The sequence below is a fragment of the Canis lupus genome, chromosome 12 (genome assembly GCF_048164855.1).
Source record: "Canis lupus baileyi chromosome 12, mCanLup2.hap1, whole genome shotgun sequence".
In the NCBI taxonomy this organism is placed as follows: domain Eukaryota; kingdom Metazoa; phylum Chordata; class Mammalia; order Carnivora; family Canidae; genus Canis; species Canis lupus.
Window position 1 is genome coordinate 33731451 of NC_132849.1, and position 15538 is coordinate 33746988.

At 39.5% G+C, this 15538-nt stretch overlaps 1 protein-coding gene across 12 annotated transcripts in view; it reads left to right on the forward strand.

Moving 5' to 3' along the window:
• Window positions 1–15538, forward strand: part of CDKL4 (cyclin dependent kinase like 4) — an 82587-nt gene that overhangs the window by 19924 nt on the left and 47125 nt on the right. For 11 of the 12 annotated variants that reach the window (XM_072770449.1, XM_072770454.1, XM_072770451.1 and 8 more), the window contains 2 exons: window positions 8–231; window positions 3539–3660. In XM_072770449.1, coding sequence (XP_072626550.1) covers window positions 64–231; window positions 3539–3660 — 290 coding nt within the window. In that variant the 5' untranslated portion in view covers window positions 8–63. Of the gene's footprint in view, window positions 1–7; window positions 232–3185; window positions 3321–3538; window positions 3661–15538 lie in introns of those variants that run through there. The other variant, XM_072770456.1, reaches the window with a different exon arrangement.

Below are 15538 nucleotides of genomic sequence, written 5' to 3' on the forward strand. Positions count from 1 at the left end.
TTTCCAGGTGTAACATTGTGCTGCAAGTCAATCAATACAGTAATATAAGTCATTTCAACTGTAATGGAAAAGTACGAAAAATTAGCTAAGATTGGAGAAGGGTCTTATGGGGTTGTATTCAAATGCAGAAACAAAACCTCAGGACAAGTGGTAGCTATTAAAAAATTTGTGGAATCTGAAGATGATCCTGTTATTAAGAAAATAGCACTAAGGGAAATACGTATGTTGAAGGTACGTTAACTTTCTCTGTATATCTATAACATCATGGTATTGGATGAAATGTGTATGCCAAAATTACAATTCAAATGGATTTTAAAGTGATATTTTTTTCTCATTGAACTTAAATTTCTTGGTATCAGCAACTATGGAAAATAAATTGATTATTACTTTGGACTTTGGCAGTTCTGATATTGAAGTCCTTACATTGTGGTTGGTAAATATTCAATGTCCTAAGTCCCTTCACCCCAGTGTTTACCCTCCCCCTCCCCCACCTTGGCCTTTCTCCACCTGCCCACCTCCCTTCTCCCCACAAACCAGCAGCTAAAAGAACACCTCCTGGCACAGGAGCCCACCAGGACTGTACCAGTGCCCCTGTAGGCATCAATATGGCATCTGTGCTTCACTCCACCGGGTCTTAGGCATATTGAGTATCTCCCCCAGCCATATAGATATTTTTCACAAAGATTTTGTTAGGTTTTTTTTTTTTTTTTTAAGTAAGCTCTATGCCCAACGTAGGGCTTGAACTCCAGACCCAGAGATCAAATCACATGCTTTAAGACTGAGCCAGCCAGGCACCTCTAAAGTTGTTTTTACTCTGATAGGATTTGACATGTAAGATAAGTCTTCAACGTAAATATTTTCCAGTCCTAGAAATCTTATGGTGTTAGAAGCACAGAAGACCTTAGGGATGCCTCTCATCCATCATCCTTATTTTATCAGAGAGGAAACTGAGGTACAGGACAGCACTTCTCAAACATTAATGTGCTTTGGAATTCCCGAGGGGACTCTGCTAAAATGAAGATTTTGAGTCAAAGGTCCATGGCCAGCCTGAGATTCAGCATTTCAAGCAAACTCCCCGATGGCACAGTAGGTGCTGATTTATAGACCACACTTTGAGTAATAAAAGTGTGATTTCCTTACTTTTGACCTGTGCCATCTTTCTTTTAGGAAAATCCCAGAAACCAGTTTTTAGAGGAGGATAACAATTACCACATTATCCGTCCTTCCAAGTATTATTTGCAGCAGGTTTTCTCAAACTAATAATAGTTTAAAATATAATTTAATATATGCAGAATTTTCCCATCATAAAAACTGGTTCACTGATACCTCACAGCCGGCAGAGGGCGCGGGTTAGCCAGGCGGCTTTGTCGCAGAGCTAATAAGCTACAGGGTGTGTCTGAACCGGCCGTGGGTGGTTTTCTCATAAAAGTAAATGCTTTTTATCCAGCACCTGCAGCCGCCTCATGTCTGCAAGTAAGGTTAAGCTCAGGTAGTACCTCCTGGGTCACAATGCCCCAATTTAAGAATGGACTTTAAGGTCATAAGTAAGTCGGAGGGGCCCTGGGTGGCTCAGTGGTTGAGCTCTTCAGCTCAGGGTGTGATCCTGGGGTCCTGGGATCAAGTCCTGCATCAGGCTCCCCGCAGAAGCCTTCCTCTCTGCCTATGTCTCTGCCTCGCTCTGTGTGTCTCTTATGAATAAGTAAATAAAATCTTTTTTTTTTTTTAAAGTAGTAAGATTCCACCTCAGCTTGTCTGGCGATGATTCTTCTAATGTACCTCTTGCCAGCTATATGATGTGTTACACCCATGCATGCCCTGAACAGATTCCTTCCAAAATAAATGTATCTTACCTTCCTCACATCCTCCTAGTATTTAAATGTGATTTGATTTTTGTCCTCCGTATTACCTGTTTTATTTATACAAGTCACTGTTTTTCTGGGCTAAGTTAATTTTATTTGCAAAAGGGATATAAATTGCTGAGCTGCCCAAAGACAGATTTGACCAGGTTAGCATCTATAAATCCCTTACTTTCCTGGTAAAAACACTGTTTTCTTCCCTTCTGTGGTTTTTAGCATAGCACAAAGTGGCTGGCTTACCTGTATGACCTGTCCATCCATTCTTTGCCTTTCTGCTCTTTAGGCAATGGCAAATCGATTTTGTGCTCTGGACATATTTTTAATATGTGATGGAGTCATTTTTCCCAAACTATTGAGCACATAGTTGCAGAGTGATTTTTCCCCCCTCAAACCATGCTTACAGAAACTAAAGTAGAGGATGCTGTTTCTATTGGGCCTGTAAAATATTTATGCAGCTCCCACTATATGCAAAATATGGTGCTCCCTCTATATAGATATCTTTCTAAGTGGCGTACGGTTTGAAAAGTGATGTATCTAATATACTGGGAAAACAATAGAGAAAATGAGTTATATGTAGATGGGAGTGACCAGATGTCCTGTTTATAGCTATTGTCCCAGAGTCCAGTCTGATTAGCACCTTCTTTCAAAAGCATCCTGGTTTGGGACACCTGGGTGGCTCAGTGGTTGAGCATCTGCCTTCCACTCAGGGCATGATCCTGGAGTCCCAGGATCGAGGCTCCTTGCATGGAGCCTGCTTCTCCCTCTGCCAGTGTCTCTGCCTTTTTCTCTCTGTGTCTCTCATGAGTAAATAAATGAAATCTTTGGAAAAAAAAAAAAAAGGCATCCTGGTTTGTGTGCTAAATTATGTGGCCACCCTAGATATAGGCAGAGTGACTGTATCTGCCTGTTTGCCTGGGACAGTCTTGTCTTATACTCTTTACCCTGATTGGATGATAAATTATACAGTTACTCTATGATGGGTTATCTTACCCATAATAGAATTTCTCCCCTGGTTTAAAACATTAAACAGAGGCTGCCTTGTGAAATGCTTTAGCTTGAGATAGAATTTAACACATAAAATATCTAAGCATAAGAGAAAGCAATAGAATCAAAGAACAGAGCTGAATAGATGATAAATTAAAAACACACTGTGGGAACTCCTACAATAGGTAGTTTAGCCGGATTTGGAAGTTGGGATCTAAAATCCAGACACCACTTAAATCCAGCTGACATTTGTTTTAAATCTCCGGCACTCTGCAAGCTAAATGGGGATTGATAATCTTTATAGCCTTTAACTCAATACTTCTACCTCCTCAATTTTTTATTCAGGTTCTTTTATGACTTGGATATTTAGAATTTTCACAAAATCCATAAAGTATTTATGGCATCGGTACCTTTATTTCATGTGTGTACTTCATTTGCTATCTCCAGAGATTCAAGCAGCTTAATTACCACCTGTTACAGGTACATTAGAAGAAGAAAAATGTCTTCTTTTTTCCCCAACCTTAAGTGTCTATGATTCTTACTAAGAGTAGTTTTCTCTTGTGAGTAACCATAATAAAATTATCCACAAGAAATGCAAAGAGAAAGATAAGCAAGGCCTTGCATTGTTTAAGTTGTAAGGGATCTGGGAGAAACTACCAAGAGAAACAAATCATTGAACTTTGTATTTCCTTTTGCAGCAATTAAAACACCCAAACCTTGTGAACCTCATTGAGGTTTTCAGAAGAAAAAGGAAAATGCATTTAGTATTTGAATACTGTGATCACACACTTTTAAATGAGCTGGAAAGAAATCCAAAAGGGTAAGTAATCTGGAAACTGAGACTCTATGACCACTCAGTTTCATTATATGTTGGGCTAACTGTGGCAGATTTTACATCTGAAACACACTCCTCTTTCTACCAAGATGCATCTGTTGACTACCTCTTTCCCATCTTAGGATGTGCTCAGAGGGACACAAATACTAACCTAGAGTAAAAATATTTAGGAATACAAATCGGCTGCAAATATAAATCACAGTGCATCCCGATGCTATTATGTATGAGGTTATACCTTGGAGATATTGCAGATTTGGCTCCAGACCACTGCAATAAAGCAAAGATTGCAATAAAGTGAGTCAAATGAATTTGTTGGTTTCCGAGTGTGTTTAAAAAGTTATGTTTACACTATATTGTAGTCTATTAAGTGTGTGATAACATTATGTCTAAAAAACACTGTACATACTTTAACTTTAAAATATCATATTGCTTTTAAAAATGCTAACCATCATCAGAACTTTCAGCAAGTCATAATCACTAATTGCAGATCACCATAAAATATAATAATAAGGAAAGGTTTGAAATATTATAAGAATTACCAAACACAGACACAAAGTGAACGATGGCTATTGGAAAAATAGCGCCAATGAACTTGCTTCACAGGGGTTTCCGTAAACTGTCAATTGGTAAAAAACACAATGTCTGTGGAGTGCAATAAAGCAAAGCACAATAAAACCGAGGGCAATAAAATGAGGAATGTCTGTATGAATTCAAGGAATGAACCATGGTTCAATATTAGGATTCAATATTAGAATTCATATAATTCACTAGTAGGTCAACGGACCAAAAAAATACGTGGGGTTGATAAAATTTGAAAAGGCAGTTGATAAATTCAACATCCTTTCCTAGTTATTGGGCGGGGGGGGGGGGGGGAACCTTAGCAAACTAGGATTAAAATACTTCCTTAGTGTACATGTGTGTGCACACACACACACCCCTCTTCAAATCAACAGCTGATTTTATACTAAAGGAACCACCATTAAAGTGAGAAACAAAGAAGTCAGTTGTCACCAGTATAATGTAACATTCCAAGAGCTCTAGCCAATGTATTGTAATAAGAAAAACAAATAGAATGTATAACTTTGGAGACAAGATTAATCATTTTTGTCTGGATGATAGTATTCTACAAAATCTAAGAGAATTGCCTAAGAGTCATTACAACCAGTGGAATTCAGTATAATGACTACAGCTCTCCAAATTCCACACACAAAAATTAACAGCTTTTGTACCAATCAGCACTTTAGAAAATCTAGTGGAGAAGCATCTCATTCAAATGTCAACAACAAAAAAGTTTAGAAGATAAAAAGAATTCTTCAGACTCTACGTAAAGACAACTACAAAACTTAGGTGAGGTACATAAATGATTTTATTTAAATTAACATATATTTCTGGGGCTCCCTGGGTGGCTCAGGGGTTTGGTGCCTGCCTTTGGCCCAGGGCATGATCCTGGAGTCCTGGGATCGAGTCCCATATTGGGCTCCCTGCATGGAGCCTGTGTCTCCCTCTGCCTGTGTTTCTGCCCGCCCCCTCTCTCTGTGTCTCTCATGAATAAATAAATAAAATCTTTTAAAACAATAAACAAATAAAAAAATAAGTTAACGTATATTTCTGGATGGAAATATTCATTATTACAAAGATACTGCTTCCTTTATTTATTTATTGCATTTATTATTTATTTATTTATTTATCAGAGTGCCAACGGGATTTTTTTTAACTTGAAAATCAAGTTATCTAAATCAATATCTTTTTTTAAAAAAAGAAAGGGGACCTTAACTGCCAAATACTAAATCAGTTAGAGATTTCCTTTGACAAAAAGTACCATAAACAAAACTAAAAATTTATTTGCCAGGTGAAGAATTAATATAATTTCATTTGCAGATTTTATTAAATTAAATGTTTTAAAAGAGTAACACCCATTTCGAAAATCTATTCATCCAAAAAAACTTGAGTCAAATCCTACTATTGTTCCAGCTGGATACAGAGGATATAGCAGTAAACAGAACATACAAAAAAAGTTGCCTAACTTTTATGGAACTTACATCCAATTCCTACATGAAAAAGTAAATCATAAAGCAGAGGGGAAAATGACAAACACACCTTGGAGAACATGTTTATTCTCCCAATTAATTAGAAAAAAATCAAAAATTTAAAATAAGGTACCATTTCTTGCCTATCAAATCAGCAAAGAATTTTGAAAAACCAATATACCTAGCATTGTTAAAGTCAAGGAATGTGTCACTCTGATTCACAGCTGCTGAGAGTATATAATTGAAGGGAAATTTAGCAGTATGTATGAAAATCCTTTAAATGGTTTTCATCCTTTAATAAACATTCTATTTAGAGAAATTTATAATAAAATAATCAGTTGCAAAGTTACACATAAGAATGTTCAACACATCAACATTTATAACAACAAAAAATTGGGACTTACTTAATTTTCTAATAGTAAAGATTTGGTTAACTGCACTTTGCTACATCCATATAATGGAACATGATGCATCCAGCCCATTAAAATGGAAGCTGTAAAATAGTCATGTTCTGGGGAAATATTCATGAAATGATACTGTGGGAAAAAATGAGATTAGAAAATAGAATGTCCAGTGTAATTGAAATTTATTTTGAATTGTTCCAATATCCCAGTGAATGCACAAATTTTACTTTTAAAATAAAAATTATTTTAAAAAACAGTTTACATGATGAATTAATTCATCTTTATTATGAGCGAAATAGGTTTTGTATTGGCTTAGAGGACAGATCGTTTAACCATCCTACAAGTTAATTTATAAACTAACATATATTTTCATAAAGTTAGAAATGTAAACTTCATATATTGTTCAAAGCCCTAAAAACAGGGGCAGCCCGGGTGGCTCAGTGATTTTGCGCCACCTTCAGCCCAGGGCCTGATCCTGGAGACCCAGATCGAGTCCCAGATCGAGTCCCACGTCGGGCTCCCTGCATGGAACCTGCTTCTCCCTCTACCTCTCTGTCTCTCTCATGAATAAATAAATAAAATCTTTAAAAAAATTTTTTAAAAAAGACAAAGACTGTCTTTTTTTTATTCTTTTTTTTTTTTTTAATGTTTATTTATTTATGATAGTCACAGAGAGAGAAAGAGAGAGAGGCAGAGACACAGACAGAGGGAGAAGCAGGCTCCATGCACCGGAAGCCCGATGTGGGATTCGATCCTGGGTCTCCAGGATCGCGCCCTGGGCCAAAGGCAGGCGCCAAACCGCTGCGCCACCCAGGGATCCCCAAAGACTGTCTTTTTTTTAAAAAAAAAGGCCCTAAAAATAAACATACCATACATACAATACACATACCTGTTTAACTGAACTAAACATCTTTCTCTTTCCTCTATGCACCGTAAGCCTTCCTACTTGTGGGACTTAGCTGATGCTCTTCCTTTAACTTGGAATATTCTAACTTATTCCACTTTCCCTTTCTCTATCATCATCTTTGCAATGGGAAATCCTAGGGGCACCTGGCTGGCTTAGTTGGTAGAGCATGTGATTTTTGATATGGGGGTTGGGTGTAGATAATAAAATCTTTAAAAAATAAATAAAATGGGAAATCCTAGATATTCTCAACATCTCAGAAATTCCTCCACCTGGGTAGAATTCCTCCCTCCTTGGCATAGCCACAGAGTTTTATTTCTATCTCTGTTACGTCCTTGGTACCTACCTGCCTTATGTGTTTTTATGTGCATTCTCTCTTACTGGATTGTAAGTATTTTGAGTGCAGAATTCAAATCTAATTAAACTTAACAGCTTCCTCAGTGTGCACCATTCTTTTATTCATTCACTTCAGAAATAACTTATTGAGGACTTCTGCTGGTGCAGAGGATACAAAGATATAGTGGCTCAGTCCTGCCCTCAAGAAGCTTAAAATTGAATCGAGAGACATATACCCAGAATAGCAGTTACAAATGGCAATGTTGGGGATCCCTGGGTGGCGCAGCGGTTTGGCACCTGCCTTTGGCCCAGGGCGCGATCCTGGAGACCCGGGATCAAATCCTGCGTCGGGCTCCCAGTGCATGGAGCCTGCTTCTCCCTCTGCCTGTGTCTCTGCCTCTCTCTCTCTCTATCATAAATAAAAATAAAAAAAAAAATTAAAAAAAAAAAAAAAACAAATGGCAATGTTGATTGGGTTAATGTTGGTACAACTGCAACATCTGCCAGTCCTGGGGAATCAGGGAAGTTTCTGCAGAGAAGGAAGTGTTTAGCCTTAGACTTTACAAAGGGAAGAGTTGGCCAGATGGACAGTCATGGGAGGAATGCACAGCAAGAAGGAGCAAAACATAGTCAAGTAATCTTTCATACAGTGTATTTAGCAACCACAAGGATCTCTCTCGCACTCTCTCTTTTTTAAGTTTTATTTATACCCAATTTATACCCAATGTGGGGCTCAAACTCATGACCCTGAGAGATCAGGAGTCTCACACTCTTCCGACTGAGCTACCCTCACAAGGATCTCTGAACTACCTACTTTCCACTCTTTTTAAGTTTTATAAGTGTATTTAGCAGGGCTAGTGCATACATGTGCTTTTGGTCCACCCTGAGACTTGGATCTACATAGGAGAACAGTGCAGAACCTGCCACTCTTTTTATGAAACGCAGGGTACTTCTGCATAATAATGATTAATTTAAAACATCCATCTATCTTCACTCCCTTCTTAAAACCTACTTAAGTAATAACAGAGTGTAAAACCAGTGAATAGAAACAGGTAAACAACCAGACTGCACACATACCAATCCTATTTGAGCCATTGTTTAATAGAGTAAATTCACAGTTTGGATAAATAACTGGTGTGCAGATATGAGGCAATCAACATAGTGGACAGGTAGGTAGGCTGAGCTGTGGGATGGTTAGCTGATGACCAAGAGATCCAAGCACTAAATCGTGTCATTAAGAAGAGCTGATTTAACACTAAGATGGTGAAAATGTACTGCTTCCTCTGCCAGATAAAACCTTTGGTGTCTTCTGTTTGGATAGAAAAAAAAGCACTTGTTAGATCAATAGCTGCATGCTGAGTACTGGGTACTGAGACTGGGCTGGATTTGCTCAAGTAAAGAAACTACATGTATGTACAGCAGCTGAAACTGGCATCACCTGATTAAACTTAAAATAATCTATTCCCATTCTCTAAGACCCTGCTGTGTTCTATAGTAAGTACAATGGGCAAGTTAATTGGTTATGTGAGAGAAATTGCGTCCCTGCCAGAGGAAGGATTTTCCTTCCCATTGCACTATGTATAATGGAATAATCCTGCCTTCAAGAAGATTAAGATCTAATGAGGAATCAGAAATGCAAAGGAACAATTATAAGTGATTATAGTATTATAAAGCTAGTGGGTTTATAAAACTACAGCTGTCCATTCCACTTCTGGCTGACAGTAGCACATTATGTATATATGTAAGTCAGGCTTCTTCAGTTTCTTTTTTTTTTTTTAACTTTAGCTTTATTGATGTATAATTGACATATAAAAGGCTTGAATTTCTCTCTCACTTAACTGTTCATAGAAAAATTCCCATAAGACAGGGTGTGGTTTGGTAGAAAATTGACTGTGAATCATGAGTACCGAGAAATACATCAGTGAGGGTTGCACAAGCATCATGTCCCAGATAATGAAGTGTAGGGAGAGCCTTTCTTTGAAATGGCTTCCTGATTTCAGTGGGGATGATGAGATCCCTGGATGACAGTGGCCAAATAGTAGTTGTTCATTTTCAGAATTGTAACAGGCAACAGAGCCAAGGGTGATTGATCAAAATGGCCTAATTGACCATAGGGTCTCTCAAACCAAAATAAAAGGGCAGACTGCTAAGGTTCTGTTTGTTCTATAAAACTGGTGAGAGGCTTGACTTGAGTCACCACAATAACCAGTTCACAGAACCAGTACCTGGTGACTCAAGGGAAGATGGCTGTCCTTGAGGAATGGCCCTGCAGTAACATCACACATCTGTAATTAATTCTTCTCTTAGCCTGCCCTAAAGTAGTCTGTAGCCATTTACCAAGACAGTTGCATACTGGGAAAAGAGAAATACCCTATATTTCAGGAATTACTGGACAAGGCTCTGAGGTAAAACCAGTGACCAGTGACCTTGAAAGACACTGCAGTCAGTTTAGAGGGATGGAAAGCAGGAAGCATTAAGTCTGGTGGTAAATGAAATCTTGACTCAAATCCATCTCACAGTTGTCCTAGTAGGTCCACAGATCCATCCTTTGGATTTTTTTCCCATTTCCTACCTGGATAGTTGAAATGAATACACTAGAAGAAGGGAGAGGGGGAGGTGGTGGGAAGCCAGCTGGCTTTGATCCAAGGAATGAAAACTATGGTGGTAGGAAGAGCCTGGTACAATTGGCTGGTATCCTTCTGCTTCTTTACCAAAATAGAAAACTGAAAGCCATACCATGCATTTGGAGAAGAGCATAGATTGGCACTACCATTAAACACCTTGAGGAGGCACAGTTGAGAGGTAGATGAGCATGTTGCGTATGAAAAATCCTCTCCAACACTCTATCTCCTCAGATCTTTGGATCTCCTCCTCCTCATTTTACTAATGATTTCTGGCATTCAACTTCAATTGCCATAGGCAGCCATTTAGCCAGGTTTTAATCAACCAGTTTAGTAATCAGCTAGATTCATTCCTAGCTGTTCCAGGTAGTCTGTTGAAACTAGAATCTCTAGTAAGTGTGTCCATATTATAATAATCAGTCCAATATAAAATTATGATTCTTCCTCTCTGGTCCTACATCAATGAAATCCATTCTCATAGGCATTCCCCATTGGAAATTAGCAACATCTTATAGTTCTTTTGGCTGCATAAACCTCTTCCTCTGTTTGACTTTGTAATAGGCCCCATGGGACATCCTGAAATCTGACTTTAGATAAGGTTTGGAGACCTTGAGAAGTGTTGGGGAGAGGAGCCTTGAGAAGAATGGTTATCCCCGTGCAACACAGCTACCTCAAGTGAGAACATTAGAGGGTTTCTGTCAAGGCAAAACCAGCCTCATCATACAAGTTTGGGGACCAGTTTGCATGAGACAGGATGTTTGGTGGGAAGTTGGGGTGCTCTTAGCTATATAAATACACCTGAGTGTCACATTTCAATTCTTGAAATATAGATAGCTCTTTCTCAGTTAATTGAGAAATTAATTAACCTCATGTAAGTTAAATCTATCTCATCACTTAACACCCTGCAGGATTATTCTCCTTGGTTTGATTTTTCAGTCATTTCATGTTATCCCTAAAGGTCCATGAAGTGAGTTCTACACACACACAATTAATAAAGGGATCTTTTAGGGCAAGCATTGAAATTCCTGGCTTCCTAAGTGGGTCTTGAACAAAGATATTAAAGCCCTAACCCTATCCTTCTTAAAAATTTCTCATGAAGTTAGAAAAAGCCAACCTGCTCCACTTTTATTATTTGTTTCCCATGTTGTTCTGTCACATTCAGTCCGCCAAAGGCTTGCCTTGAATGGGCATTTTATTCCAAATGACCACAGATGATGATTTAACAATTGTTTTGTCTCTAGGTGCCCATCTACCACCTAGTCCAGTTGCCAGTGGTACTCAGGTTCTCCCGCCTTTAGACCCAATTAAATCAGATAGCCAGTCCCCAATTCCCAAGGCCTTGGTGTCCTGCCCACAAACGCTTCTGGTATCATCTTCTGAACCAGTCAGGATTCAACAACAGAATTCACTCCAGCTAGTTTAAATGAAAAGGATGTATTATGGGGTGCTGGTTTATAAAATGTCCAGAGTGCCTGTAAAACAAGGTTAGTGAAGTGTACCTATTAGATACCAGGTACCATTCTAGGTACCCCCAGGGCTACAACAGTGAATAAGACGAAGTCCTTGAATTGAAAGAAAACACAGGGAGGGGTTAGAGAATGCGTAGGGAGGGGAGGAGAACGAACAATAAACACAAGGATCTGGAGGTGTGAACAAGCCTGGCATGTTCAGGGAACCACAGAAACCAATGGGGCCAAAGTGGAGTATCTGTGGGCCTATGGGAGGAGATCAATGAGGAGGAGGTTACCGAAGTGGCAGTGTTACTCGGGTAGTGACAATGAAATCAGGTTTTCCTATGTGAAGTTGTATAACAAATTAAAGCAAAGATGATGAGTCCTGATGTCAGCATTCGGATTCGTCTCAGTGACCCAAGAGAGCAGTCCCTGAGCAATCCAGTCTGAATTTCCCAATCATGACACCCTTCTTCAACCTTGAGTAAGGACGTCTGGTTTTTGCTCTCAGGCCTTCACTATTCCTTGCAGTATTTGTTTCTGCACTTACCCAGGGTAAGGGAACACTGAGTGTCAGTTGACTTCTGAAGGTTTGATTTCACTTCAAAACACTTTGAAACATGCTGCCTTTGGCTGAATAATGTTGCAATCCTCTATCTTTCTGGAATGAGCACTGTGTGAATCTGTCTTCTCTTTGATAACTATCTTCTCTTTGTAAGATCAGTGGTATTTGTTTGTAGCTGGTATTTTGAATATATGTTGTGGTGCCTATGATGGAACCTGCTTTCTCGAAATCTGAGCTGTTCTGTGTAGAGCAGAACCATGACACTTCCCATGAGATGCCACAAAACAAACATTCTTCTTCCACAGCAAGAACCCAGGACTTTCCTATGGCATTCGTTCATGCTGGATTCCATGTTATTAACACTAGAAACCTTGGTTCTACCAGCCTTTGAACACTTGCCCCTATCTCCAAATTCCAGGACTTGATCCCCCGGACCTGCAGTCCGTACATCCCGCCCAGCATTACATTTCTACATGAATTGGGCTGCATGTTTCTCTTAACAGTCCCTCACAAGGACTGAAATCCATTTCCCTTCTCTCTACCACCACCACTCTAATCAAATCACCAGATCTCACCTGCATCATTAAATTTGCCACCTAATCAACCTTCCTGTATCCACTCTGACCCCAGAAATCCATTCTCCATGTTATGCCACTTGCCACCTTGAGTCCTTTCAATGGCTTTCCCTTAGACTTAGAATAAAATTCAAACTACTTACCCAGATCTGTAAGGCCCTCTGTGCTTTGGCTCCTGCCAACCTCACCAACTTCTTCACCCATGCTTTGACCACCCTGGCTTCCTAACTGTTTCTCCTGTACTCCCTGTTCTTTCTTACTGCTATTCTCTTGGAGTTCTTCTTGTCTTTGTACAGGGTCTCAGTCCTATCTCTGGTCTCACCTGATCCCAGACCCTCATTTCCTAAACCTATGGAGAGATAAAAACCCAGACTCTTAGAGGATAGTCATCATCATCGTCTTCTCCTTCCTCTCCTTCCTCTTCCTCCTCCTCTTCCTCTTCAGATTTTATTTATTAGACAGAGAGAGCACAAGCAGAGAGAGCAGCAGGGAAAGGGAGAAGCAGATTCCCCCCTGGGGTTTGATCCCAGGAGTCTGGGATCATGACCTGAGCCGAAGGCAGATATGTAACCGACTGAGCCACCCGGATGCCCAGGAATAGTCTTCTCAATAAACTCATGGGGCATTGTTCCATTTTTACACATGAGGAAAACTGCAGGCACAAGTAACTTGCCCAGAGTTATAAAACTTGGAAACAGCACAGCTGGGATTTGAACCTTGCCTCATAGTGTTCAAAATGGCTGTACTATTCTTTTTGTCTCTGAATTTTGACATAACCTGATCTTTCTCCCCTCTTTGCCTAGAACCAGGCTGGAGACGACATTGCTTGATTGTTTTTATAAGAGACAGGAAATAGAAATGGCCCTATATACTTGCAGTGGAAAGGGATTTAATACTGAGAACTAGGGGCTTTCAAAATTAGTAATATTTAATAATCAGAAGAACTGGAGTCAAAGGGCTGCCACCAGACCATGGATATCAAGAACGTGCCGCCATAATTGTGACCTGAAATCAGAAAACTGCCCTGCGAAAAATACCTCCATGTACTTGTTGCTGTTTCTCAGCATGTACTGCAGCTCCTCCTGGTGAGGTCTTCTAGCTAATGCCATGCCTATGTCATACATAGGCCATCCCACTCCTCTGTAAGACCAGCTACACCTACAGGATGAGTTTAGTTTTTAAAAACTGATCTAAACATATGATTTAAATTTCCAAATGTGATAAAACATTAAGGCCAAGTGATGGGGATATTTGGAATATTAGATATTCCAAACACATCTAATTTAAAATATTTTAATTAAAAAGTTCTTCAGGGACACCTGGGTGGCTCAGCAGTTGAGCGTCTGCCTTTGGCTCAGGGCATGATCCTGGTCCAGGAATTGAGTCCCACATCGGGCTCCCTGTGAAGAGCCTGCTTCTTCCTCTGTCTATGTCTCTGCTTCTCTCTTGTGTCTCTCAGGAATAAATAAATAAAATCTTTAAAAAAAAATCTTCAAAAGACATCTTGTGTTTCAGATTTTCAAACCTGTAAACAGCAGCCTCATCCCCATGAACAGGGTTGAAAAACAAACAACACATGGATATTGCAGCATATATGCAGAATCCGGTATATATATATCATCAAGTCTTCATGAATCAGTTTTTATTTTTTTTATTTTTTTACTTTATTTTATTTTTTAGCGTTAGGATCTTTTTTTTTTTAATTTTTATTTATTTATGATAGAGAGAGAGAGAGAGGCAGAGACACAGGCAGAGGGAGAAGCAGGCTCCATGCACCGGGAGCCCGATGTGGGATTCGATCCTGGGTCTCCAGGATCGCGCCCTGGGCCAAAGGCAGGCGCCAAACCGCTGAGCCACCCAGGGATCCCCTGAATCAGTTTTTAAATAAGTAAACAAATAGCCAAAAAAGACACAAAGGCCATGAGCAGGATGTACACAAAAGAAGAAACGTAATGTCCAATAAACATGTGAAAACAAAAGTCACCAATAGTGAAATGCAAAAGAAAACCAAAATGAGCTATCTTTTTATTTTAACCACAGTTTGGCAAACATGACATCGGCAAAACCAGATGTTGGCAAGACAATGAGGAAACAGGGACTTTAATGCACAGATGTTTGGTGGGCGTGTAAATGGGCATAACCTTTTTTAGACAAGGTAGCTTGGCAGTCTGTAACTGAAGGCACATCATGGGACAGTGATGAATGGAAAGATACTAACAGAAAGTTAAAGGGAATGTAATGGCTATAATTTATAGAGATGGTTAGACAAAGTAGACTACTCCCAGGCAGAATGTAAGTTGCCCAGATCCCCAGTTCTGCAGGGGAAAATACCTTCCAGTACTTCCAGGATTCTGCAGGGACAAGAAGCACCCAGCCTCCCCTTCTCAGGGGACGTGTGTGCTCCCTGGCTGGCCCTGGCTGCGTACCTGCATGCTTACCAGGTATGAGAAACTGTTACACAACTACAGCACCTACTTGAATGTGTTTACCACCAAACTGCTGGAAGCCAGTCTTCAAGTATGCCTTCCTTCCTGCAAAACCAGGTTTCAGATTACCTGAAGGTCATTTCAGATTACCTGAAGGTCATACCTGCAGGATCAAAATGTAAAATGTGCCCTCCATTGGTTCTGGAAATCCCATTTCTGGAACTCACCCTAAAAAGATAATTGCACAACTGTAATAAGATGAATGATTATGGATATTCATTGAAATGTTTCTAGGAATAAAACTGAGTCAACCTAATTGCTCACCAGTGGGAACTAAGTAAGTAAATTATGACACATCCATATAATGAGACCACGAAATAGATGTAGACGCATTAGTGTTTATACCCCTATGCATAAAAGGTTTCTGAAAGAGGTGGGGGAGGTTGCAGAGATTGAAATGTTGGACTACCCAGGTATGGAAGACTTTTCTTCGTGGATATACTTTTATACTCTTTAAATTTTGAGCCATATGAATGCATTTATTTAAAATTAAA